At 37.9% G+C, this 27,918-nt stretch overlaps 1 protein-coding gene across 2 annotated transcripts in view; it reads right to left on the reverse strand.

The window, feature by feature from the left end:
• A1CF (APOBEC1 complementation factor) overlaps positions 1-27,918 on the reverse strand; it is a 58,364-nt gene that overhangs the window by 10,221 nt on the left and 20,225 nt on the right. Inside the window, exons 4-10 of one of the 2 annotated variants that reach the window (XM_055273933.1) lie at positions 23,708-23,946; positions 15,780-15,944; positions 10,935-11,032; positions 6,407-6,680; positions 4,242-4,423; positions 1,449-1,585; positions 270-421 (exon numbers count right to left, since the gene is read on the reverse strand). In XM_055273933.1, the coding sequence (XP_055129908.1) occupies positions 270-421; positions 1,449-1,585; positions 4,242-4,423; positions 6,407-6,680; positions 10,935-11,032; positions 15,780-15,944; positions 23,708-23,946 (1,247 nt within the window). Of the gene's footprint in view, positions 1-269; positions 422-1,448; positions 1,586-4,241; positions 4,448-6,406; positions 6,681-10,934; positions 11,033-15,779; positions 15,945-23,707; positions 23,947-27,918 lie in introns of both variants that reach the window. The other variant, XM_055273932.1, reaches the window with a different exon arrangement.

Consider the following 27,918-nt stretch of genomic DNA (forward strand, 5'->3'; position numbering starts at 1 on the left):
CAAACCAGACTCAGAGAGACCGACTCATTCAAGATCATACAGCAGTTTAAAGCTGAGCCGAGACCAGAACCCACTCTGCTGCCCAGCTTGATTTTCTTGCCTCGTGTTTTAATGAGTCACTCGTTTGGGAAACTCTTTTTGGCCCAAGGTGGTGCGAGTCAGATTGCTGTAAGTAGGGTACACAAACATTTCTATGATTCAATGGTACCAAAAAAGGGTTTCCCAAATACTCTCTGCAGGATGCCATTTCTGGCACAATTTTCCCATACCTGGGAAAGCGGTAGCAGCAGCAGCAGCAGTAGCCATGGTGCCAGCATCGCCTCCATCAGTGGGGATGCCCAGGGTCTGCAGGGTGTATTCGGCTGCATACGTCTTTGCTTCATCCACATAGGCACTCAGCTTTGGAGGTGTGAAAGGGTGACTGGAAAGCAAGTCAGTCAGGGTAGGCATTTTTAAACTGGTACAACTGAGTCAGGTGGAAACTTAAGGCACTATCAGCTTTGTAAGATGACTGGATGGTGGTATTTTGAGTGGGTGTTTTTCATTCTGTTTGCTATTAAAGCTTCTAAATATAGGTTGCATGTAGGAATATTTACAAATTGATCTAGAACATCAGTGGTTGATGACATTCCTGGGACGTACAAGTAATTCACTACATGGCTTTTCTAAAGCACAAGTGAAACAAATTGTTCCTAAAATATATAGAAATGCAGGCTCAAGGTAAAATTCAGGAGGTGATATCCACTAACAGAGAGGTCATATCTTTGGTCCAAAATTAAATGATGGGCCATTGTCTTATTATGTATGAGATGGTAATTTCATATGCTTCAACCTAAACACTGCACAGATGAAAGAATGGGCTATAGCTTTGTTTGTTTGTTTGAAATGGAGTCTCACTCTGTTGCCCAGGTTGGAGTGCAGTGGTACAATCTCAGCAACCCCCACCTCCCAGGTTCAAGTGATTCTCCTGCCTCAGCCTGCTGAGTAACTACGACTACAGGCACCTGCCTGTATCGGCTACCACATCCGGCTAGTTTTTGTATTTTTAGTAGAGACAGGGTTTCACCATGTTGGCCAGGTTGGTCTCAAACTCCTGACCTCAAGTAATCTACCTGCCTCAGCCTCCCAAAGTGCTGGGATTATAGGCATGAGCCACCACGCCCAGCCAAGAATGGGCTATAGTTTTTATTTATATTACATTTTACACTACTGAGTGTTTTCCACTGACTGGTGATACTACACAACCTTCATTGTGTATATGAAATTTGGGGGCCTTTATATGCTGGTTTCATGGCTGGCACATCCCAACTACACATCTCAATATTTGCATTTAATGACAAATGAGTAGGTAGTAGATCTCAGTATCTTGTTTAGATGGTGACTAAATGCATTTAATTTATAAGTGTATCCTGCTCTAAAATGGTAAGGAATTTGGAGAAGTTACGCACATTGCAGGATTCTGGCTGGCTAGAGCAGGAATGGTTATTTTGTACAAGAATAGTTGTCTTTGGTCTTGTCCAATAGCAGAGTGCAGCTGGTACACTGGCTGTCCCCAGTTATTTTTCTGACAAATCTCTTCTAATATCTACAAGAATAAAGAAAGTTATTTCCCCCTCAAATGACACATTCACATTATTTCCCAAGTTTTCAGGTTTTTAAACTCTAATTTTCAGAGTTCAAGCTCATATCTGAAGATATAAAATGCCACATGGTTTAATGACTCATAAAATTTAAGATGAACTCAATTTGAACTCCATTTAAAATGTTAGGTCTATTAGTTCATAAAATCACTTTCACACCATTTACTGTAATATGTTTTTAGTTTAGTCCATTGGCTGTAACTTTTTACCAAAAGCTTTATTTTATGATTTGTTTGGAATATTTGTTTTTGTAAAAATTTTTGCCACAACACTGTGTGTACAGATTTGTATAGATTTACTCATTATTACTCTCAATCTCTGTGTTTATAATGGTTTGGAGATGATAACCTAAGAATATATTATTTCAGGTCATTTGTCATAGGGTTTTAATCTCACAATTTCATAAAAATAGAATTAAAAAGTTTAATGCTTGGTATTTATTGAGCGTTCCTAGATGGGTGTTGACAGTTGCAATGTTTTTATTTGTTTGGTAAGACACTATTTCTGGCTTTTTTTTTGTTTTTGCTTAATGACAATATGCTTTTGAGCATCCTACTGCATGTTTTTTTCTTCTGTAATTACTCCAAACTGAGTATTTTCTAAAGATTCATAGTTTCTTTATTCTGAAGCCATTTTTGGTTGTCCAGAGGTCCTGATGCTCTCGTTAGTCAGCAGATTCAGTAGACTGTGGAAAGCAGGGCATAAGGCCGAGAAAATAACTCTGTAAGACAGAACAATGTCTCAGGATGTGTCTCTGAGGTTTCTTACCTCATTTATGCTAACTAACCCAGCTGCAATAGCACGATATTTTCCAGTTTATTAATTGTAGATTGTTCCTGTTTTTTCTATTGATATTTTCTTTTTAATACTCTTGTTGTGTAGGATATCTTGTCATCCTCAGAGCATTCTCTAGAGTCCTTGGGCAATAATAAAGGAGATTTTGCTGGTAGATACTATGCCTGCTTGTTTATGCCAGGTGAGCAAACCTGGGCAGAAGGAACACCAGCTCTCACTGCTGACTTTGCAGGAAAGGGCTTATCTCTCTGCTTCTGGCTGGAAGTTTGTAACTCTACTTTGGGGTTGTTTAGGCCCCATCTATGTTGGCTGGTGGTGGCATGGTCTTCATTTCTAAGCCATAGTTGTAGAAGGTCAGACACTAATTAAAGAACTTTTAGTAACTGATAGAGATTGTTACTCACATATTAATATAAGACATGATGAATTTCTCACTTGAGTTTAATGTAAAACGTAGAGATCTCTTTTCATACTATCGCAGCTCTCAGAATTTGCGACTATTATTTTTTATTTTCTTAAAATATTTCTAAGTATTCCAATACTTTAATCAGGTTCTTTGTTTTAGGTTTTAACCCAAGAGAAACTGGATGAGTGGCTTTTATATTTTCTGAACAAACTTCATCATATCACTTCCAGATTTCATTATAATTATATGTTTACATGTCAATTTTTTCCCACTGGATTGCCATCTAATTTTTCATGGTAAGGATTTTGTTATATTCACTTCTACATCTCCAGCACCTAGTGCAATACATGGTGCATAAGAGAAGTTTACTAAATCTTGTGTGAACAAATGATTGCTGTTTAACACTCTGATAGGCATTTTTTTTTTTAATTCCCTGGGTGGGGCTAGCAGAAACCTTAGATAAGCTAGTTTGTGCATCAAAGAAAGCCAGAAATCCCATTAAAAAATTACCCAAGATGAGCTTTTAGAAAACCAGTTTTCTTCTGGATTGAAATTATAAGGGCTACTTCCATAAATGTGGGGCTATAAGCCCACCTTTATCACGGGAATAGGGAAGTTTCCTTCAAGATACACAAACTGTAACTCTGATTATTCAGCCAAAATTATTTCAGAGAGATCAGCACCTATCACACTCCCACAGGGAACAGTCTCAGGGTTAGCACAGACTCTGTTTTGTTTTATTTTTAACCCCTGGGGTCAGTTTCCGTATTGAAACTTTTATAGCTTTTAATTTTCCAATAATAAAAACCACAGGTTAATGTTGAAGTGTGGAAACTTAGAACTCTTAAATGAACACAGTAAAAATTCTCTGTAATGCCACTTCCAAAATATAACTATGGAGGAAGAGTTAATTTGGTATGACTGATGACATCTCATAGTTAATAATTCACCTAGATATCATGGTGGAGTTTTCTCTTAGATACAGTATTTCCAAGAAAAGATGTCCTAAATGGTCTATTCAGGGCACAGCCATAATACTCTTCATTTGCCAACCAACCTGGCTCACATACAATAGGCATTTATTCTGAGATGGGGTCTTTGCCTCATTTCGGGTATAGGTTGATAATTCTTAATAGCTCTCAGATTCTTTGCATTTCAGTGGAATATTGTTCAAGGTGTTAAACTTTATGATTTTTTTAAAAAGAGAAAGGACCTATAATAGAATAATGGCATCTGATGCCCAGCATTCCCTCAAAGGGTGTGACATTGATTGGATGCTTTATATATTAAAAGAAAAAAACCCATAGCTTGAGTAGGGATCAAGTCAAATCATTTGATAAAAGTGAATGATGCTTATTGGCACAACTTAAAGAAACTATTTCTGGAATAACATTACCTACCTGGGGAGCGAGTTTAATTCCTTGGGGTTTTAATGTGACAGGATTCATTGGGGTGAGCTCCATCCCAGGTAAAATGTCATACAGTTTGTCTTCTTTTTTGTCTCCTTTGACCTGGTATCCTCGCCCCAGGCCTGTGTATGCCAAATAGCCACGGCCGCCCAGTCCTCTCACTCCCGCAGCCCCTACAGGTACATTCATGTAAATTTCTAGGAACGTAAGAAGGCATTAAACTGAATCAAACCACCAGAAAATCACCCTGAATCTTACTGTAATGGAAAAGTTAGCCCAATTCACGTTGATTATTGCCCTGAAGATGGGTGGGAAACTCTAGGATTCTAATGTAATGAAACTCAACATAAGGTAAGGTTTAACATAGGTGTCTCTCTCTTTTTTGAAAAACTACCTTCAGAAGAAAACAATGCCATTGATAAGCACAATACTATTGATAAGTACACAAGCAGCTTAAAAATTTTGGGATAGAAAATTTGCAATTTTTGTCTTTAGGTAACATTTTCTTGATATTTTATACAGACTAATAAAGACTTGGAATGTATTTATTAGAACATTCCAAAATAATGCAACCACTTATTTTGAAATCAGTCTTGCGTAGAGACTGTCACTGATTAGTGTATCAGAAATAAATTCTGGCTTCCCTAATTATCCCACCTCCAATGACTTATTGTAAAACAAACATTTAGAAAGCATGCTTTTAGGTTCACCATCCTCTCTGATGTTCGGTCAATGTGAGGCTTAAATTTCCATTGAGTTTCATGCATAGATTCCTTTTGATTTTTGTTTTGCCATGTTGCTATTTTGATTTTATATTGGTGGCATAGAGATAAAAAATTAAATTGATTACCTTTCATCCATGAATATCATTAATTGATTCCTTTCTTGTTATAAGATAAGCATTTTTTCCCTTATAGTGGAGTTTGTTTTTTTTTTGACATCATAACTGGTTGACAATTTGTATTTAATGTATGCATTGGTTAATGATGTGATTTTACATTATAAATGCATAATGTTGCAATGATATAATTTATTATCACATAGACGAGTTACCCTAAAGGAAATCCTGATTATTTCATTTGCATTACAATTTTGAGGCAAGTAATTATGAGTATGAAACTTTTAAGGCTGTTGAAGACTAGAGCTCCTAAGATGATCAATTTAGTTATACTGAAAAATAGTAAAACATAATGAGATAATTGTTTCCACAGTAATCTAGATGTGCCTCTTTTCTTCTAAGTCAAACCCAAGAATAGACTTAAATACACAGTTTGTTTATCTAATTGCCCAGATTCATGTCGTATTTGGAGGATAGAACTGGGATTCAGTTGGCATTAGCCATATCCTAGAAAAACCCATCTGAAGGAGCCAAAAAGACAGGGACAAGCTAGTTGCTTGGAAATAAAATAAAGTCTTTCTTTATCTTCTAGCTTCCTTGAAGAAATGGAGCTTGGAAAACTGCTCAAACATTTAGAATTCTTACAGGATTCAAATGTGAAATATTTATTGTTTTATTAGCAGTCTGATTGAGGGTTTTTTTTTTCTATTTGGTGTTCAGTTCTCCGTGTACTAAAGAAATATAGTAATTTCCTTAATAATTTGGCTTCTAAGAAAGTATAACACATATTTCTTGGAGGAGGTCAGATGAGAACATCTCATATGTCTGTTAGATTATATTTATAATAATTTGTGATTTGTATATTAAGACAATGCCACTGAGTCACCTCAAATACACACACGCCTTGAAAAGGTTTTGTTATTTGAGGTAATTGGTTTCCACTGGACTATACTAGTCTATTCCAGAAGTGTTGTAATGAGCCACAGATGACTACACAATGGTGGACAAGTGATACAGAAGAAGCTAACAATTATAGAACTAGGTTTTAGTTTGTGCAAGTTTTATGGGCCCATGCAAAGTTTGAATCTGTGCACTAGGCTCATTTGCACAATGTTCTGACCACGTTTTTTCAATAACCAGTTGTAATGTGAAAAAAGACTCCTATTAAAGGAAAACTATTGATATAATACTTGATTTTTAATAAACAATTTTTCAGTGATTTTCTCCCAGTGGACCCGTCTAATGTATCTAAGGCTACTGCAATCTGAGTCATTTGAAATCTTGGGATTACTCTAAAGCAAGATCTGACTGGTGTTACCTCTAACAGAAGGGGCTCGGATAATGGCTCTGTTGCTGAGGTGTCCTTTGGTGGCTGGGAAATGAAGACTGGGAATTGCTGCATAGGCCTGGGGGGCATAGAAGACAGGAGCTCCAAGGTAGGTTGTGGTGGGATCATAAACTTGGCCCAAAGAGTAGGTATACTCTCCTTGCAGCATGGTGCCCCTTCCACCTGTGCCTCGGGTGTACCTAACATAACTGTCCTTGTCCACTGGCTTTGCTAGGGTGACTTCAATGGGGGAACCATCCAGCACCTGTTGTAGAGAGCAAAGAAAAATCAACATGAGATGATATGAAGATAACCAAGTGTGGCTGAGTCCTAATAACATGACTCCTTCTAAGTGTTAGACTATTTGCTGTAGGTTTATTGATTGTATCTTGTCATTTTATAGGTTTGTTTTGGATGCCAGTTGAACTTTTTCTGAGCCATTTTGTTGGGAAGTTGCATAAGATGCCAACAGGTTTGACAGTGACATATTGGCCAGTGTCCATTGACATATTCATTATAAATTTACAATCTGGTTATAGTCACTGAGACAGAAAGTTATGTAATTTTTTATTAGGTCATATATGTGTTTTAAATTACATATTTATATATTATATAACTACAAGGCAATTTAGTTTTGTTATGGATGGTATAAAATCTCCATTACCTAGCACAATAAGATGAAGGTGAAAGGAAATGAAATCTTATCAGTTATTAGCATTTAGCATGGGCAGCCAAATCAGGCCCTTCCAGCTGATAGCCCACTAACCGTCTTGCTCCTTAGAGCAGCCACACAAGTAAGTGTTCACTGGAGAAGAGAGATATACTGTGGCTCTACCAAAGGAAGAGGAATCTGGGAGGCTGTTGCATTGCCTGCCACAGGTTCTTCCTTGTGAAGCCACCTTTTGATCTGCTGAACAGTTGGGAACTAATAAACAGGGATGACAGGGGTCGGGAGTAGTTGGGAGTGAGAGTAGTATTGAGGTTCTCAGATCATGCACCACTTAAAACCTGTCCTCAAGAATTACTGACCCAAAGTTTGAGACTGCAAACAGCTCCAGATGTCAAAGATAATGGATGTATGTAGATCTACGTGTGCTACTAACTTCCATGTATTGCTTGCCTACACAATAAACAAAGATGGCTCTCAACAAATTCTTGATAGATTGATGTATTTATTATCAAAGGAACAAAGTATTGTCAGAAAGCATTTGTGGCTTTGTTTTTGAATAAGAATGTGAAGATCCTCTGTTTTAGATAAAGAACACTTTTATGTAAAGTGTTTCTACAGAAATTCCCATTCACAGCAGCTGAGCGTGCACCCTTACCCTCTGATTTCAACAGTGACTCAGTGGTTCCTGGATTATTGAAGTCTTGTGCTTCATGGTCATCCTGACCATTTTGTTCAGCCTCTGGGTCAATTTGTCCCCAGTATTATGTATTTACCTTACTTTTTAGTAGCAAGAGCCAGTGTCAAATAAGTTAGATGGAATACTCTGAGAGATAGACAGAATCCAGCTGATATTCAACAATCTTATATTGATGTTGATGTAATTAGAAAAGGTAGACCTGGCATACTGAAAATAGGGGAGGACCTTGGGTATAAGATTCTTTATATCTTCAGTCCAGTCTTGAGGAAGATGAGAGACCCAAATAGGTCTCTGCTTATAGGCACTTCCATATCAAGAGATGTTTTGCATGGAATGATTCTTTGCTGCAAATTCAGATATCTTGTTGTAATAAATTTTGTTCTGCCTTCCTCTGTCCCATCCAAAAGCATTTTAAATTCAATATCGTATTTTAGTTATTTGGTTTAGATATTTCCAGAGCTAGGACAGTATCTTATTAATCTATGTAGCCCAAGCTTAGTAAAATTTCTTTCACTTCATAGACTTATAAAAAGAATAAATGAATAATCATTCTGAAGCTCAATTCATCATTTTTCTCTCCGAATAGGCTTCCCTTCCTGACTTTCATAACAACCTACCACATTGGAAGCTTATAGTGACTTGTCCTTCTTTTTCACCCCTATCTCCACCAATCAGTTCCTGGGTCCTTTGAATTTATCCCCTACTGTTCTGTATATGGCTGTCTCCTACATTCCATTCCTACCTAAGTTCAAGACTTTATTTTGTCCCATTTGGTTGACTATAATAGCTTTATAACTAGTTTCTATGATATGTTTCTCTCACCTGTATTAAAAAGTCAATTCTTACTAGGCTAATTTTCCTAAATTGTAAATGTGATAATTACCATAGAAAAAATGTCAAGATCTCACCTCATCTAACAAATTAAATACAAATATCTATATATATGCTCAAAAACCTTCATAGTTCCTAGGAAAACTTACTTTTGATTTTTCCATATCACGTTATAGTCAAATATAATATTAAATATATATTTAACTAAATAATATATGTAAATAATTGCTCTAAAAATATCTAGCTGCAAAAACTGGGAATTTGAATATGTTTCAATTATAATTATTCCAATGTAATTATTGTCATTTAATTTGTGATGGCTGTTCCTTCCCAGCAATCATCATGAATACTCAGGAATGTTTCCATATAGAGAAAATCTAACTTACACATTGTTTTCCAAGTAATAACACTTTTATGATACTAAATGTGATCATCAATGAAGATGAAATAATGCTTTTCTTTATAGACATGTATTTATGCATTAGTTTTTGCTTTGCAGTTTTCTTTTTTGTATTTCAGAGTGAATACTTTCTCAACCCAACTCTCCAGTACTCAAACATGTTTGAGTTTGAGTGGGCCCCTGGGGAGCTAATATGCAAGAGGCTCCACAGTGTCTGAAGGGCCTAGGCTAAGAGATCCTCCCTTTGCCATCTGGATCCCCTCTCTGTGGAATTCACCACCTACCAGCTCCAGCCTGCTCTCTGCTCTGGGAGGCTGTTCTACTTGGGGTCCTCTTTAGCCTTCTAGATTGTGATTGAATTTAGCCAATGGGGAACCCTGGTAGGAGGTTGGAGAAGAGACAACAGTGAATTTGGGGTATTTATTCTGCTGGATCCCTCTTTGAGAGGTCACTTTGGGCTGACTGTGTCCTTTGACCAAAATCACTACTTCTTTCTTTTCTATTTTCTTTGTTTCCTTAATGATGGGGTCTCACTCTGTTGCCCAGGCTGGAGTGCAACGGCACAATCATAGATCACTGCAGCCTCAGCCTCCTGGGATCAAGAGATCCTCCCACCTCAGCCTCCGGAGTAGCTGGGACTACTGTAGTAGTCCATGCCACCATGCTCGGCTAATTTTTTGTAGAGATGAGGTCTTGCCATCTTGTCCAGGCTGGTCTCGCACTCCTGGGCTCAAGCAATCCTTCTACCTCAGCCTCCCAAAGTGCTGAGATTACAGGTGTGAGCCACTGCACCCAGCTACTTCTTGCAAAGAGATCTGCTCTACACAATTCTCTCCCCTTTCAGGATTTCTATTAATTCTCCAGCCCCTGGACCTTTGACTCCAGAATGCTGTGAGCCCCAAATTCTGACACTCTTTTTTGATTTCCCTAGTCCCCACTCACACTTTTGTAATTAATTCCTTTGCTGTTTGTTTTCTTTTGGGACTCTGACTGATGCCAGATCCGATAGGTAACACAGTCCCACGTGCATTATGTTCCAACCAAGTTACTCCACATTTTCCTGCTCTCCAATCTTGTCTTGCTCTTCCCAAATTCTTTGCCTCTAAGACTGCCTGTCTTTCCGTATTTTGATTTTTGAAATTATACCCAATTTTCGTGGCTTCTCTTAAATATTATCTTCTCATATCCATGAAGATGTTTTATTCTTTATAGCCTACTTCTTCCTTTGAACTTGCTCACCACATTTATCTCTTTTTATGATATTTACTTGTCTGTACTTTGCACGAGTTTGTGTAGTTATCTTATTCCTCCAATCAAGTTTTAACTCTTTGTCAAATATTTTTGATTCTTTTTGTATCCTAGCATGATAAGTGGTCTACAGAAGGTTTTAAATGTTTATTGGCTTGATATATAAATATTATATTGCTTTCTGTGGACAACTCAGTAGTGAGGATATAGAAGCTTCCCCAGCCCCTACTCTTGGCAAGGTGAGACTCTAAGCTTTCCAAGTAGAAGATCAAACTATGAAGGCAGAATAACAGCTATCTTGACATGTTTTTAATTCATCAGCTTCTAAAATACTGCACTAAAATGATAATCTCTTTGAAGTAATGAGAGAAAACTGGAATTGTGAAAAACATCTTGAAATAATCTACTTAAATCTCCTCTTTCCACAGAAATTGAGGGCCAGTGACTTGTCCAAATTAGAAAAAAAAAATAGAGGTAAAGTTGGATATATTAAGTACATCTCCGGCTTCCATTGTATTTTCCATCGTTTCTCTTTAGTACATCTTAAATGGACTGAGGCAGCCATGTCAGAGAAGGCTGGAGTGAGACAGGCTTGCAGGACTGTGCTTTTGAATGTAATATCCACATCAAATTTGGATGGAATCTGCATATTTTTTTCTTTTTTCTACCTTACCTTGCCATTTAAAGCTTTCATAGCCTCAACTGCATCTTCTCGGTTACTGAAGTGCACAAAAGCATAGTCTCGAATTTTCTTCACCCTCTCCACAGCACCTGTAAAATAGAGTGAAGGTTGCCCCATTAACAAAATTAAGAGAGCCCTGAAAGTGATATATTTTAGCACCTAGCTGCAAAGAGTATTTGATTTTTTTAATGGATACCTCATATTTAAGTAAGGATCTCATCAAGAACATTCAACAGAGGATTTTTTTTGCAGTTTTTAAAATAAAATTTATATTCTGACTTATTATAATTTGTTATGGATTTGTGTTTTTGACTTCCTAGATTACAAGATGTCTAAGGGTGGGAATGCCATCTTCTTTTCCATCTTATGTAATGTAAAAGATAGTACATTTTGCATGGTAAAATATTTGTTGAATTGAGTTGAACTCAATTATTGATCATTTTACAAATACATATTTAGGTGATTACTTTTGCTTTTCAACCCAGCAAAATGTCTTTATCTCTTTCGTCTTATGTAATTAACTTTAAATTACTTTTTAAAATTTAAATATTAGGTAACTACAGTTCTGACAAGGTAACTGAGATTTAGAGTGCACACAGAGAGGAACTACAACTGGATTCCCTATATCCTTATCCAATAATCTTTAAAATAAAAAAGCAAAAAGAAGAAAAAGAAAGTTGTTCCCAAAAGAACATCTGGGAACAAAGATAAGTTGCTTGCCTGCCTTGCTGTCATGATAGCTAAAGATTGGAAACAATGTAAATATCTACTATTCTACTTTGAGGAATGTCTCATACAGAAACACTCACACACATGTACAAGGATCATGCATAAGGATATCAATTACACTACTGTTGAAAGAGCAAAAATAAAACAATTTAATGTCTATTTTCATGAGTGATTAAATCCGCTACATTTATACCAACACCAAGGAGTCTATAAACAAAATAGACCTGTATGTGATTACATGGAAATATTAAAGACCTATTTTTTTTTTTTTCAGACAGAGTTTTGCTCTTGTTGCCCAGGCTAGAGTGCGATGGCGTGATCTCAGCTCACCGCAACCTCCGCCTCCCTGGTTCAAGCAATTCTTCTGCCTCAGCCTCCCGAGTGGCTGGGATTACAGGCATGCACCACTATGTGCCTGGCTAATGTTGTATTTTTAGTAGAGAAGGAGTTTCTTTTTTTTTTTTTTTTTTTTTTTTTTTTTTTTTTTTTTGAGACGGAGTCTCGCTCTGTCGCCCAGGCTGGAGTGCAGTGGCGCAATCTCGGCTCACTGCAAGCTCCGCCTCCCGGGTTCACGCCATTCTCCTGCCTCAGCCTCTCCGAGTAGCTGGGACTACAGGCGCCCGCCACCACGCCCGGCTAATTTTTTGTATTTTTAGTAGAGACGGGGTTTCACCGTGGTCTCGATCTCCTGACCTCGTGATCCGCCCGCCTCGGCCTCCCAAAGTGCTGGGATTACAAGCGTGAGCCACCGCGCCCGGCCAAGAGAAGGAGTTTCACCATGTTGGTCAAGCTGGTCTCGAACTCCCGACCTCAGGTGATCTGTCCACCTCGGCCTGCCAAAGTGTTGGGATTACAGGCATGAGACACCATGCCTGGCCCAAGACCTATTGTTAATTTTTAAAAAGTTATAAAATAGTAAGTACAATATTACAGCATTTGTGTTTTTAATAATGCAAAACCATATATATGTGCACACAAATATAAATACACTCATACAGAAAGCGAACTGAAAAGATAGAGACCAAACTCTTAACAGGGATTACTTCAGGAATGGGGAGAAAAGTTGGGAAGAATGAAGGAGGTTTTCATATTTTAATTGATATATTTGGTATTTTACAAATATTTGCAAAGTTTATTTATATTATTTGTGTAGAAAACCCAAACAAACCAACTATCTATTTTTATGTAAAGGAACTGCTGAACATGATGGCAACATATAAAAATGAAAAAGAATTGTGCCGAGATAGTTGGATGTTATATTTTTAAAATGTTGTTGCTTACTCAATTTTAAAAATAGACCTTTTGCTTAGAGTGAAGGTAAGGTGGAAATTTGTTTAACTACTATTAGTTTAGCATGCCAATTATCTTCTTTTACCCTACATTCACTTGGGTGTACCTTGAGAGTCCCAGGAGACAACATAGGATGAGACATTATGCCAGGGAAGAGGGGGAAGTCCTTTCTGTCCCTATCAAAGTTTCATTATCTTCTTAGATTCAAGCTAACAAAGGTAATTAGAGTTTTTACTCTCCCACATGGTTCAGTGACTAAGAATTATCTTCCTTTGGAATAATAGTGGGCCTGTAACATAAGGACAATTTAAAGACATTGTGATACTTATGTTTTCACTCCCTTCAACAGTTGACCCTTGACTTCTTATGGCAATGGTTATACAGAGCAAAATTGTCTGGCCAGGCTAAGCATAAATAAAGCTCTCTGAGACCATGAAGCATGGGACATATAATTAACTGAATATCCAATATAGTCTCTTCATTCCTTTCAGTGTCACATGGGGTGATGATCATGACTCAATCCCATGACTTGTTTTAGTAACTGAGAAGAAAGACGTTGGCCAATGATGACCTTCACCTTTCCAGTCTTTGCTTGGTTCATATTTCAATGTCAGTCTCCACCTAGGCTCACTGGTCTGTTATCTCCCTGAGAACAGGACCTGCTTCAGAGACTTCTTGTATCATCTTCACCTGGTTCCTGCCTACTGCCCTGGACACAGGAGTTACTCTATAAATACACATGGAATAAGGGAATATTATCAGTTAATTCACATCCCAACTTCTGTCATCTACACTAGTTAGGTGGCATTTCAGATGATAATGAATTTAGATTTTCTGAAATTCTGTTTGCAGATATCTGAAATTATCTCACACTGTTGGACGATAATTTCCAGATGCATCTTGTTTTGGAAAATTCTACAATAGTATTCACCACATGGCTTATTTTAATGTGTTTCTTCTTTAGTGCATAGGAGTTGTTTAATAATTGATCCTCATTTGGCAGAGGGTGAGTCCATAGAATATGAGTGATCATTATTACTCAATCATCCATTAGCAAAGAAGAAAAAGATCCTCTGAAATCATGATGCAAGGAATTGGAAAACTATTGCTGTGTTTATTATCAACTTGTCAGCAACACATAAACCTGAGGAGAAACACACCTGCATGCCAAAGGGAAGGTTATCAGAGGGTCATGGTTCCCCAAGTGTGGTGCCCTGACCAGCAGAATCCGCTTTGCCTGGAAACTTAATAGAAATGGAAATGCTTGAACCCACCCATGATGGGCCAAGCAATCAGTGATTTAACATGCCCTTCAGGTGATTCTAATACTGCTAAACTCTTGTAGGAAGATCAGATTTTGTAGAATGACTGTAATTGGAAATTCAGCAGATACCCTTAGGTATTTTGCTGGGCAAAATAACCAGCTAACATCATAATGACAGGATCAAATTCACACATAACAATATTAACCTTAAAGGTAAATGGGCTAAATGCTCCAATTAAAAGACATAGACTGGCAAATTGGATAAAGAGTCAAGACCCATCAGTGTGCTATATTCAGGAGACCCATCTCACCTGCAGAGACACACATAGGCTCAAAATAAAGGGATGGAGGAAGATCTACCAAGCAAATGGAAAACAAAAAAAGGCAGGGGTTGCAATCCTAGTCTCTGATAAAACAGACTTTAAACCAACAAAGATCAAAAGAGACAAAGAAGGCCATTACATAATGGTAAAGAGATCAATTCAACAAGAAGAGCTAACTATCCTAAATATATATGCACCCAATACAGGAGCACCCAGATTCATAAAGCAAGTCCTTAGAGACCTACAAAGAGACTTAGACTCCCACACAATAATAATGGGATATTTTAGCACCCCACCGTCAACATTAGACAGATCAACGAGAAAGAAATAACTTTCTTTCAAGGATATTCAGGAATTGAACTCAGCTCTGCACCAAGCAGACCTAATGGACATCTACAGAACTCTCCATCCCAAATCAACAGAATATACATTCTTCTCAGCGCCACATCACACTTATTCCAAAATTCACCACATAGTTGGAAGTAAAGCACTCCTAAGCAAATGTAAAAGAACAGAAATTATAACAAACTGTCTCTCAGACCACAGTGCAATCAAACTAGAACTCAGGATCAAGAAACTCACTCAAAACCACTCAACTACATGGAAACTGAACAAGCTGCTCCTGAATGACTACTGGGTACACAATGAAATGAAGGCAGAAATAAAGATGTTCTTTGAAACTGGTGAGAACAAAGACATAACATACCAGAATCTCTGGGACATATTTAAAGCAGTGTGTAGAGGGAAATTTATAGCACTAAATGCCCACAAGAGAAAGCAGGAAGGATCTAAAATTGACACCCTAACATCACAATTAAAAGAACTAGAGAAGCAGGAGCAAACACATTCAAAAGCTAGCAGAAGGCAAGAAATAACTAAGATCAGAGCAGAACTGAATGAGATAGAGACACAAAAATCCTTCAAAAAAATCAGTGAATCCAGGAGCTGTTTTTTTTTTTAAAAGATCAACAAAATTGATAGACCACTAGCAAGACTAATAAAGAAGAAAAGAGAGAAGAATCAAATAGACACAATAAAAAATGATAAAGGGGATATCGCCACCGATCCCACAGAAATACAAACTACCATCAGAGAATACTATAAACACCTCTATGCAAATAAACTAGAAAATCTAGAAGAGATGGATAAATTCCTAGACACATACACCCTCCCAATACTAAACCAGGATAAAGAATGTTTTGAAAAACTAATCTTGTATATATGTCCTACCTGGTTTGATATTGTTGAATTCCTTTTCAATCATCTCTTCAGAGGTAGACAGCATAAGATTTCTTACATATAGGATTTTCACTGAAGACATTGTATCTTCATCAACTTCTACTTCTGGCTCTGCCCAGTCTACTGCAATAGGATGTCCCCATAACTGAATTCGTCCTGTTGAAAATGATCACCATTATGATTAATTATGTAGAAATCAGGACAACATCATCTCAATTTATACCAATGGTCTTTTAAATTGACCTGACCCTTGAGGTCTTGAATGCGCAAGAGGACCGTTAAAACTGGTGAATATTGATCTTAAATACTCACATTCCAAATAAATAGAGTAGCTGATTAGAAGGGAGTTCTGTGTGACCGGTGGCTTGTTATAACTATTGATTATAAAGGCAACCAGGACATGGTTTGAGGTTGACAGAAATGAGGCAGCAGAGCCCACATTTGGGTGAAGGTAGTCACTTAAGGTAAGATAGCAAAAGGGAGAAAGGAAAAGTATGGATTTAGGGCCCAGATATAGAATCTGACTCCCCAGAACATTAAGAAGGTTACTAGGAAGAGTATTTACTGCTGCTGGAATCTGTGTTGTTAATTAGGCTAGGTACCACAATTGAGATGCTCAAAAATTGGTGTTTGGGCAAAGGTGGGTGGAGCTCAGGCATCCTTAGTTTGTTCTCTGTCCCTCACACTTGGTCAAGGCTTAGACCAGCTGTGTTCCCTCTTAATCCTCTTTCAAAACATGAATAAATTGGGAATCTGGAGACATTTTCAAAAAGTCCTAATTAAGAAGACAGATGACAAGCAATGGAAGAATCTATAATGAGAATTTTAACTCTTCTGTAAAGGGTAGTTGTTCTCCATGGCTACATATATTTTTGTATTACTATGAATACATTTTATTGAGTGTCTTGTACTGTACCACCTGTTTCCCATGTGCCATCTCAGTTCCTTCTCACAGTTACCCTGTGGGGAGGTGAATGACTCCCAATTTTACAGAATGGGAAATGAGCTTTAGAGAGGATAACTTTCTCAGGCCTGTTCTAGTTAACCACCTCCCCCTTTTTTGTTGTTGTTTTATTTTGTTTTTTGGTGACTCTGCTCTTATACCCCTACACAGTGCAGATCTTGTTGAAGTGATGAGAGGAGAGTGAGAGTCAACCCAAGTTCTAAATTTGATTGGAAATCTAGTTTGTTTTTTATTTGTCGTTTGGGAATAAACTTTATCCCGTAAGCAATACAAAGCTTGAGAGAACAAAATCAGGAACTCTCAGTATTGGTAAGGGTTTATTTGTTTAATTACTGCACATGGGAAGCAATTATTTTCAATAAGAATGCATCTTTATGTTCCTTGAAAAGCAGTCAGTAAAAGCATCCGTGGCTCTGGCATTCTAAAACCCAAATGAAGAATAGGCATGTCTTAAGAGATAAGTGACCCTGGAGAAGCTGGCTCTTGTTACCCTAGCTGTGACCATCTTGTTCTGTGTTGCATTCCAGGGGATAGTTTTCTTCATTACTCTCTTCCCTTCCCCTTCTACGCTTTACATAGACTTTTTTTGTTTGTATTATTCCAAGATCCCCAAGATCCCCAAGGCTCCCACGTAACTCTGGTTTTGGTAGCTCAGTGGTTCTCAGCCTTGGCCCCATATTGGGTGAGGTTTAAAAAATAATGAAACCTGGGTTCCACCCAATGATGTACTAGAGCCAGTTCTTATCTACTTGCAAAAATAGATTATTAAATTTTTGCATTTTTCCTTCCCAGCTTTTTAAAGGTATAATTGATTAATCAAAATTGCATCTATTTGTGGAATACGACATGATGTTTTCATACATGTATACATTGTAAAATGATTAGATGAAGCTAATTAACATATCCATCACCTCAATACTTTTTTTTTGGTGGTGATAACATTTAAGATCTCCTCTCTTACCAATTTTCGAGTATACAAATACATTAACTATAGTCATATTATACAATAGATTTCTAGAAATTATTCATTTTAATGGAAACTTTGTATCATTTAGCCAATATCTCTCCATACCTCTGCCCCCAGCCCTGGTAACCACCATTCTGCACTCTGCTTATATGAATTCAACTTTTTGGATTCCACATATAAGTGAGATTATGCAATATTTGTCTTTCTGTGCCTGGCTTATTTCACTTAATATAATGTCCTCCAGGTTCATCCATGTTGTTGCAAATGACAGAATTTCCTTCTTTGTAAAGACTGACTAATATTCCATTGTAACTAATAAACAAACTCAGTATAGCCATAAAATACAAAACTAACATACATAAATAAGTAGCCTCTCTATACACTAACAACAAGAAATCAAGAAAACTGAAAAAGAAATCAAGGAAACAATCTCATTTATAATATCATCCCCCCCAAAATACTTAGAAATAAATTTAACCAACAAGATGAAAGATCTGTATACTTAAAACTATAAAATATTGGTAAAAAATTAAAGAAGATACAAATAAATGGAAAAATATCCTATGTTCATGGATTGGAGGCATTATTATTGTTAAAAGGTCCACGCTACTCAGAGCAATCTACAGATTCAATGCAGTCTCTATTGAAATTCCAGTAATGTTTTTCACAAAAATAGAAAATACAATTCTAAAATTTGTATGGGGCCACAAAAGACCCTAGCCAAAGAAATCTGAACAAAAAGAACAAAGCTGGGGTCATCACACTAACTTGATCCCAAAATATACTGCAAAGCTATAGTAATCAAAATAGTATGATACTGGCATAAAAACAGACATTTAGGCCAATGAAACAGAGTCCAGAAGTAAATCCACACATTTATGGTCAATTGATCTTTGACAAAGATGCCAAGAACACACAATGGGGAAGGAACAGCCTCTTCAACAAATGGTGTAAGGAAAATTGGATATCCATATGCAGAAGAATGAAATGGGATCCTTATCTTACAACATACACATAAGCCAAGTTAAAATGGAATAAAGACTTAAATGTAAGACCTGAAACAGTAAAACTACTAGAAAGAAACATAAGGGAAAGTTTCTTGACATTCGTCTGGGCAGTTATTTTTTGGCTATAACCCCCAAAGCACAGAAAACAAAAGCAGAAATAGATGAATGGGATTGCATCAAACTAAACTTTCCACACAGGAAAGGAAACAATCAATGGAGTGAAGAGATAACCTAAGGAATGGGAAAAAAATATTTACAAAGCATACATTTGATAAGGAGTTAATATCCCAAATATATAGAGAACTCAAACAATCAATAGTAGGAAAACAAATAACCCAATTAAAAATGGGCAAAAGGCCAGGCACAGTGGCTCACGCCTGTAATCCCAGCACTTTCGGAGGCCGAGGCTGGTGGATCATCTGAGGTCAGTAGTTCGAGACCAGCCTGACCAACGTGGAGAAACCCCATCTCTACTAAAAATACGAAGTTAGCCAGGAGTGGTGGCACATGCCTGTAATCCTAGCTACTCGGGAGGCTGAGGCAGGAGAATCACTTTAACCCGGGAGGCAGAGGTTGCAGTGAGCCAAGATCATGCCATTGTACTCTAGCCTGGGCAATAAGAGTGAAACTCTGCCTCAAAAATAAAAAACAGAGCAATGGATTTGAATAGACATATCTCAAAAGAAGAAATATAAATGGCCAATAGGTATATGAAAAAATGCTTAACATCCCTAATCATCAGGCAAATATAAATCAAAAGTAAAATGAGTTATCACCTCACACCTGGTAGAATGTCCATTATCAAAAAGATCAAAGATAATGTTGGCAAGGATTTGGAGAAATGAGAATACTTGCATACTGTTGATGGGAATGTAAGTTGGTAGAGCCATTATGGAAAACAATATGCAGGTTCCTCAAAAAAATAAAAATAGAGCTACCATATGATCCCACAATCACCATACTGGGTATACATTCGCCCCAAATGAAATCATTATGTTAAAGAGATTCCTGCATTCCCATGTTTATTGAAGCATTATTCACAATTACCATGGTAAGGAATCAACCTAAATGTTCATTGACAGATAAATAGATAAAGTATCAGAATTTTGTGAGCCAGTTAAAGTCACATTGGTAGCTTGAAATCAACCACAGTGGGAGTGTTAATACCATGGAAACTGGCAAATGCTACAAATGAGGGCTTTTGTTTTTTCCTCTGGGAGCTGGCTGTTAAAGATTTACCAGCTCATTACTGACCTCTGGACTGTCCTCCCCAATTCTGATATAAGTGGGCTGGATCTCACAAGTTTTAAAAGTAGCTTAGTTAATTCTAAAATGCAGCCACAGTTGAGTACTACTGCTCTAACTTTAATCTTCTCAGCCTAGGACCATGAAGAGCTGCATAAGGCTAAGGGAACAGAAATGAGAGTAAATATAGGAAGCAGTGATTTCCACCAACATCCTTGTGAAGGCCTCTGGTGAAAGTGAGTATTACAGAGCGATTTGAGAACATGAGCTTGGAGTAAGACAAGTTCAAATGTCAGAACAATGATCCCGGCTAGAAAACATATCCTTTCTAACATCAGTTTCCTTATCCAACCTACTATTGCTGTGAGGTCAAGAAATGATGCAGATAAGAATTAATAACTTTTAAATTATGATTTAACAATACACTCTCCACTTGATAATTTTTCCAGTTTTTGTGTATGTATAGTTTTCTCAGAATATGCACTCTTTGAGTGCAATGGTTAGGTACTATGTTTTTTTTTTTTTTATTTTTAGAATCTCTCATGTCATTCAGAAGGGAGCAATATGTGTTCTAGATGCTTAATAAATATTTACTGACTGAGCAGTTCCCAGGTATTCCTATTCACATGCTATGAAGATGATTATCCAGTATCATTAGCTGATAGATTTAGCTGTGAATCACAAAATTTGACTGAAGAATAGAATCATCAGGAAAACCTAAAACACCGGTTCCCTAACTTTATATTCCAGTGACGCAGATTCAATTGATTAGTGGCTGACATGGGTACTAACATTGTTTGAAAACATCAGGTAATTCCAATGTGCAGCCCAGGATGGAAAATCATTGATTCAAATCATGGGTTTTCAAATGTACAGTCCTGGGAGCAGTAGCATCCTGGGAACTTGTTGTAAATGCGAATTAGCTGGCCTGACACCAGACCTACTGAATCACGAACTCTGGTGGTGGGATCTAGCAATCTGTGCTATAACAAGCCCTCCAGGTGATGCTGATGCAGCCTGACATTGAGAATCACTGCCAGGACTTTTCTTCAGAGCATTCTTAGAACGCCTTTCTAGTTTCTGAGTGGGATGCAGCAACTTTGTTCTGTAAAGAGCTCAATAAAGGTGAGATTTCTCAAGGGGAAACTGCCACTGTTTAGAGAGGAGGTAAGTGGCTGAGGAGCAGTTACATCCCTTTAGACAGCTATTGTCTCTCTGTCTCCAAGTCTGGGTCAATTAAGAAAGAAGAGTTTCTTGTTGTCTTCACTTATCATTTTTCTCAACAGTCTCTTTGTTCTTTTAAACTAGGTTCTCAAAGGGTTGGCAATTACAGAATTCCTTTGTTGTGGGTGAGTCTGCAATGGGGTAACAGGTAGAGTGATCCAAATGGGTGATAGGTTTTGTTCTGAGATCTCATTAGAGGTGAAGAAGTTTGCTCTGGCTGGCTTACTCACAACTGTGCCTCATCTTGTTAATTTGCTGATGAGTTAGTTGCTGACTAAAATCCAGCTGAATGAAATCCACCTGAGACCAGCTCAAAGGGCCATAGGTAAGGGGGTTGCATTGGATCATGGTGAATATGAGTAGTGGATGGGGAGGGGAGGCAGCCTCCCTATGCCGTATCCTGGACAGAGAATCCACAAGGAAAAGTCAGGACTGTGGGTGGAAGCTTAATGAAGTGCTTGAGAATTTCTGAAGCTTATGTGATAGGACCTGGCTAGCTAGTCTGCTTGACTTACATAAAGGAGTTCCTTCGGTGGGCCAATGTGCCATTCTCTTTGAAGAGATAGGGAAGCTTTCAGGAGGTGGAGCTTCTCCGGGATTACTGGATTGTCTTGACCCTGGAAACTGTCTTTCACTTGTTTTGGACCCTCTTTCACTGTCCTACTCCCCCACACCCCAAATTATTTCACATATCTGTTTTTACAGATAATGAATGGCTTCCTGCACTGAGGGAGGAAAGTGATTAATTTGGGCTGGAATACTGGAGGCAGGTTTCTCAAGAAGGTGCTGGCTGAGCTGGGGTGAATGTCACAAATGAAGGAGGGGCAGGTATTCCTAGTAGAGGATATAGCATAAGGAATAAATGAGACAGACATAGCATGGAAGTGTCTAGGTCACTGAGGTGTCTGTCCTGATAGAAGGAAGAGTTTTTATTGGGAAATAGAAGGTAGCAAATATGGTCATAAAAGACCAGGAAATGAATAAAAGGTCTTGAATAATGAAATTACATATTTAGTTCTTATACACAGCAAGGAGTTATGAATATTTTTGAGCTGGCCAGTTAGTGACAGACATCATTCAGCCTATAGATAGAGATTGAATTCCTGAGATTGAATTCCTACTATTTGCAAGAAGGTGTTGAAAGGATAATAGGATATTTTGGAAATATTAATCTGGTGGTAATGTTCAGGATGGAGAAGTCGGAGGGTGGGGCACATGGAAGAGAAAGCAGAGCTGGGAGAATAATTAGATCTTGAAAAAAATTACATAAGGTTTAGAATATGTGTGTTTAGACCTCAGTGGTGGCCTGAGAACAGGATGGATACAAAAGACTTTTCAATGGTAGAGTTGTTGATGTTGAAGAAGAAAGAAGAATTGAAGCAGATAGCAAAATATTACGTCCAGGTCACCAAAAGGTATGCCCCCATGAGAAGTCTTAGTGAGTCTATCTATGGACCTGTGATTTAGATGACTTGACCAGATGCTGGCTAGTGAAGAGGGAAGAAGTTGTGAATGAAAGATTCAACATTAAAAATACCTACTTCTCTAAAAGATTCAGCAACCTTTGGGACTGTCTCATTTTTTTCCCTTTAAGTTGCATTCATGAAGATATTATTGAAAGATCTTCCCCAAGCCAGAAGCTGTCTCCTAGTTTTGAAGATATTTAGGGGGCTGATCTAGTATTGGTTTGTTTTTGAAGAGTGTTTACAAAGGCAACATAAATGTAGACATCTTTGTTGTGGTGGTTTTGTTTTGAATTCTGGTGGCTCTCCCATAATTTTCATGAGAAAAGTTCGTTCCAGTGTGTCCAGTCTGTCATTTTTGAAATCCTCTTATTTTAGTATTCATTTAAAAACCTGTCTAAGTTGTAGTGAATGTTTTAGAATGAGCCAAGAACTGTAAAAAATTTTCCTAAGTTGATCTGACTGAGGCAGTGTTGGGGTGGATAGAGAATTTGATAGTTATTCACCAAATGGGATCTATCCTGTGGTTGTAATAACTAACAAATAAAGGTGCCTTTCTAAGGAGAGCTTTTATCTCTCTTCTCTCAAATTAGACAGAAATTATTAGACAACAGGGAGTCATAATGAAAGTATGTCACCTAGTTGTCATTGGAATAATGTATCACTTGAGATTTTTATTTCTACACTGTAATGAAGAATATACCCTAATTCTAATAAGCCCGATAACAAAATCTATACACAAAAGTAACTGTGATTTATATACTTAATTTTAAGAAGACTCTTTATTCATCAGAGGATTGCTGTCACTTAAAGTTCTGGGTTTCTTTAGTGCATGTAAATTAGCCTCAATGCACAGAATGAATATTTTTCAAAACTGAGTCTGTGAAAACTTCAGGGAATGGAATCAACTGTGAGATAGTGAAGAAGGATAAAAAATTTAAAATACAGCATAATGAAAGATAGCCAAAAAAATTAAAAATGCTTATTTTATTTGTGGAGGCAGGCAGGATAGGCAGAGAAGTCTCATCTTTGAGAAGGGGATTGCTAACCTGGTAGCAGTTTTCTCCTCGCCATGGCAGCCGCTCGATGACTCTCATACTCCACAAAGGCAAAGCCTCGGTTTTTGGTTTTATCTGCAGCGCTTGGGTAGACGATGACATCGACAACACCTTCAGTAACCTTTTTCATCTCCGATAAGATTTCTTCTCTCTTTTTGGTTTTTGGGATGCCCCCAACAAATAATCGGCAGTTGTCCACACTGGCACAAACCCCTAAGAGGCGCCCATTTCTGCAAAAAGAGCAGGGATTTTGATTGATGAGAATCCTTGTAGGATTCAGGTTGAAAATGTATGGCTCTGGGCCAAATGTTACCTGAAGATGTGGGATGTTTGTGTTCATAGTGTTGAAACCATTTTTGGAGAGTTGTGGCTTCTTTTGCAAGAGTATTAGATGTGTCAACATGTGCTCTACATTTTTAAAGAAAAAAGTTATCTGAAGCTGAGTAGCATTTGCTTTCTTTTTATTTTATTTTACTTTAAGTTCTAGGGTACATGTGCACAATGTGCAGGTTTGTTACATATGTATACATGTGCCATGTTGGTGTGCTGCACCCATTAACTTGTCATTTACATTAGGTATATCTCCTAATGCTGTCCCTCCCCCATCCCCCCACCCCACGACAGGCCCTGGTGTGTGATGTTCCCCTTCCTGTGTCCAAGTGTTCTCATTGTTCAATTCCCACCTATGAGTGAGAGTATGTGGTGTTTGGTTTTTTGTCCTTGCGATAGTTTGCTGAGAATGATGGTTTCTAGTTTCATCCATGTCCCTACAAAGGACATGAACTCATCCTTTTTCATGGCTGCATAGCATCTGCTTTCTTTAGGCTAGATGTGGACTCAAGAGTTGTCAATCCTCACTGCTCCCTGAAGCATCCCCAACACTGAGGCCCCTACACCTAACCCAGGGTACTGAAGCCACCTGCCTGGCCCTGCAGTCACTTGAGTTTGCAACACCTGACATTCCTTTTCTTTTGCAGCCAAAGAGAAAAGCTGTTCTGATGTGATCTCTGTTAAAAACAGTCTCTTATACTTGAATGCATTTTCACATGTGATCTTATCTGGCCCACACAAAAAGACTGTGAGATGGGCAGAGTAGATGTTATTTCCATTTACAGATGAACTTGAAACTCCAAGAAATTAAAAGACTTGCTTAAAATGTTATAAATTTTAAGGAATGAAAGCTAGCTGTGGGATCTCAGTTCCTGTTTCTTCCACTGTACAGAGTTGCTTCTTAGCAACTTGAGGTATGTACACCTTTACTGGCAGAGTATACATTGATTAAACTGTTCTGGAGAACATTTGGCAAAATGTATCAAAAGTCTTAAGTGTGCACAAACTTTGACCAAATAAAGTATCTTCTGGGAATGTGTCCCTGGAAAATAAAAATGAGCCCTAGAATTTATGTTTAAGGATATTTATTACTGCTCTTTAAAATCTCCCCCAAATTGGAAATGAGCAAAATACCTCACAGTAAAGAACTGGTTTAATGTCTCTCAACTGAGATGTTACTGGCTTTGGATTGGACGTTTTCTCATTGCATACTATAGTACGTTTATCATCTCTAGTTCTTGCCTACTACATGGCAATAGTGACCAATCTGATCATTCAAAAATGCCTCCCCACCTTTCTAAATGCCCCCTTGGGTGGACAGTACTGCTCCTGATTGAGAATCACTGGTAAACAAAAGACAGGCATTCATACCATTGCATGCTCTGCAGTCGTTAAAAAGAGTAACGTGGAAGAATATATATTGGTTTAAAAAACAGTTCACAATTGGCTGCTAGGCTTTAAAAGGCTATAAAATAAGTACATGTGAAGGCCATTTTAATTAAAAATGTATAGAAAAATCTGGAAAGACAATAAAATATCAACATAGTGGTTATTTTGGGGCAATGGAGTTGCAGAGAAATGGTTTTAAGTTTTATTACTTTATGCTTTTTGATGTTTTCCATGTGTTACACATTAGGCTGTATGACTTTTGTAATAACACTAAGTTATTAAAAATGGGTAAAGTATGCTTAGCAGAAACGACCCATTTGCCATGAATAAAAGCTCTCAGCCAGGTGAGTGGGCGATTGCTCTGATATCCATGGAATGAATGGCTCTTGGTTGTGTGGCAGGTTTTCTGACCAGGGTTAGGCCACTGTCCTAGCTGTCTCCTATGCTTTGCTGAAGAACCAAGGACCGTGTGTCAGATCTGTGACAGGTCCATCTCAGTCTAGTAAGAATTGTGCCAGGAGTGTGGTTCTCAAGGGGAGGGAAAGGTTGAAAAAATAATCTTCCAAGTTTTTTTTTTTTTAACTTCACTTTAAAAAGAAAATACCAAAACCTTATTTTCCACAATATTAATGTACTTAGAAATTATATTATTTTTGATAGGGGGCTGGTCACATATCAGTTACCAGCAGGGGGAGCCTAGAATTCCATATTTTATTTTTAAACGGTTGTGGTTTGTCAGGCACCTTTCCCGGAATTATTTGGAGATAAAGAGCCATCTCCTCTCAAAAGCTGAGGCCACAACTTTAATGTCTCTAGAAGCCAGACATTTAGATGATGATCAGTGAATATTTGATGAAGTAGAAGCTGATATAATGATATGTGGGTGAGAAATGGTGGATAAAAGGAAATTGAGGGTTTCTTCTCTGCAACAAAAGTTCTCTCCCTGGCAGGACTGACCCAAGGCAGAGTGGAAGTAGGTGAGGTTGTCTATGGGGTGCTTATTCTGGCTTGTCTTATTCCGTTTATTCTACCCCCTAATTTTTAAGGCAACACTCTGCCTTTACCTTGCTTCTGGCATCCAACCTGTTATTTGACTGGAATCTTGGCCAGTAATTTTCTCTTCCTAATTTCTGTCATATTTTTCCTTTTCCTTTCCCTTCTCCTCCTCCATCATCACCACCATAACCTTCTGCAAACATTCATAGAGCACCTAGAATGTGTCAGCACTGAGATATATGTACATTATCTCATTTATTTTTCAAAACACCTCATGAGGTAGGTGTATTTTTATCTCTATTTTACAGACAAAGACACTAAAATTCACAGAGGATACTGTTAATTATCAGTGGCCGTGGTGGATTGATTGTATTCATTATTCATATCCTATCTGCTGTCCAAAAGTATTTACAGGCCTTATTGGGTAACAATGTGTTAAGTAGGTACGGCAAATCCACTTGATTCTCTACATAGCCAATTCCATATCTATCTCAACTCAAATACCATTTTCGGAATAACCTTTACTGTCATGATGTTCAGGTTCCATGAAAGACCAAGGAATGGGGGAACCTTCCAATTCCAGAAATCATAAAACTGTAATGTAGCATTTTGTAGCCCTTTCAAAGCACTTTAGTATATATTCTTTCATATGGCGAATGCTCAGAACATCTCCGTGTTCAGGTGCCAATGATAAAAGTGATGCTCAAAGAGGTTAAAGCATTTGTCCAAAGGAACCTGGGCTGGACCCCAGGTCTCCTGACTCCTACTGCAAACAATCCTCCACATAACTACACAAAGCTCTTGAGCACCTGTGGGAGGGGAGCCTCCTTTATGTTTTCTCTGAGACTCTCTTCTAGAATCCAGCCTTGGAACTGAATGGTCACACTACAAGTAGTTGCCGAATCCAACTGATCTTCCTGTGGCTAAGGAGTTGTTTGTTTTTTGAGATGGAGTTTCGCTCTTGTTGCCCAGGCTGGAGTGCAGTGGCGTGATCTTGGCTCACTGCAACCTCCGCCCTGCCAAGTTCAAGCAATTCTCCTGCCTCAGCCTCCCGAGTAGCTGGGACTACAGGCATGCACCACCACGCCTTGCTAATTTTGCATTTTTAGTAGAGATGGGGTTTCTCCATGTTGGTCAGGCTGGTCTCAAACTCCCAACCTCAGGTGATTTGCCCGCCTCAGCCTCCCAGAGTGCTAGGATTACAGGCGTGAGTCACTACGCCCAGACCAGGAGTTTTTAATATAATGAGCCAGTAGTTAATTGATTTCCAGACTGTAAGGATAATGTATGACTTCTTTTGGTCCTATAGAAAGTGAGAGAAAAATAATTGTGGTAAATCTGCTCTTTCTACATTCATCAAATTTAAGATCTACCCATTTTAAGGTGCAGTTCTGTTTCAGAAAGGGATTAGATGTAAAAAAAAACTGCATCTAGAATTGATGAACTGTGCTAAAATATATATATATATTTTCATTTGTCAACTTATT

The sequence above is a fragment of the Symphalangus syndactylus genome, chromosome 4, assembly GCF_028878055.3.
Source record: "Symphalangus syndactylus isolate Jambi chromosome 4, NHGRI_mSymSyn1-v2.1_pri, whole genome shotgun sequence".
NCBI lineage: Eukaryota > Metazoa > Chordata > Mammalia > Primates > Hylobatidae > Symphalangus > Symphalangus syndactylus.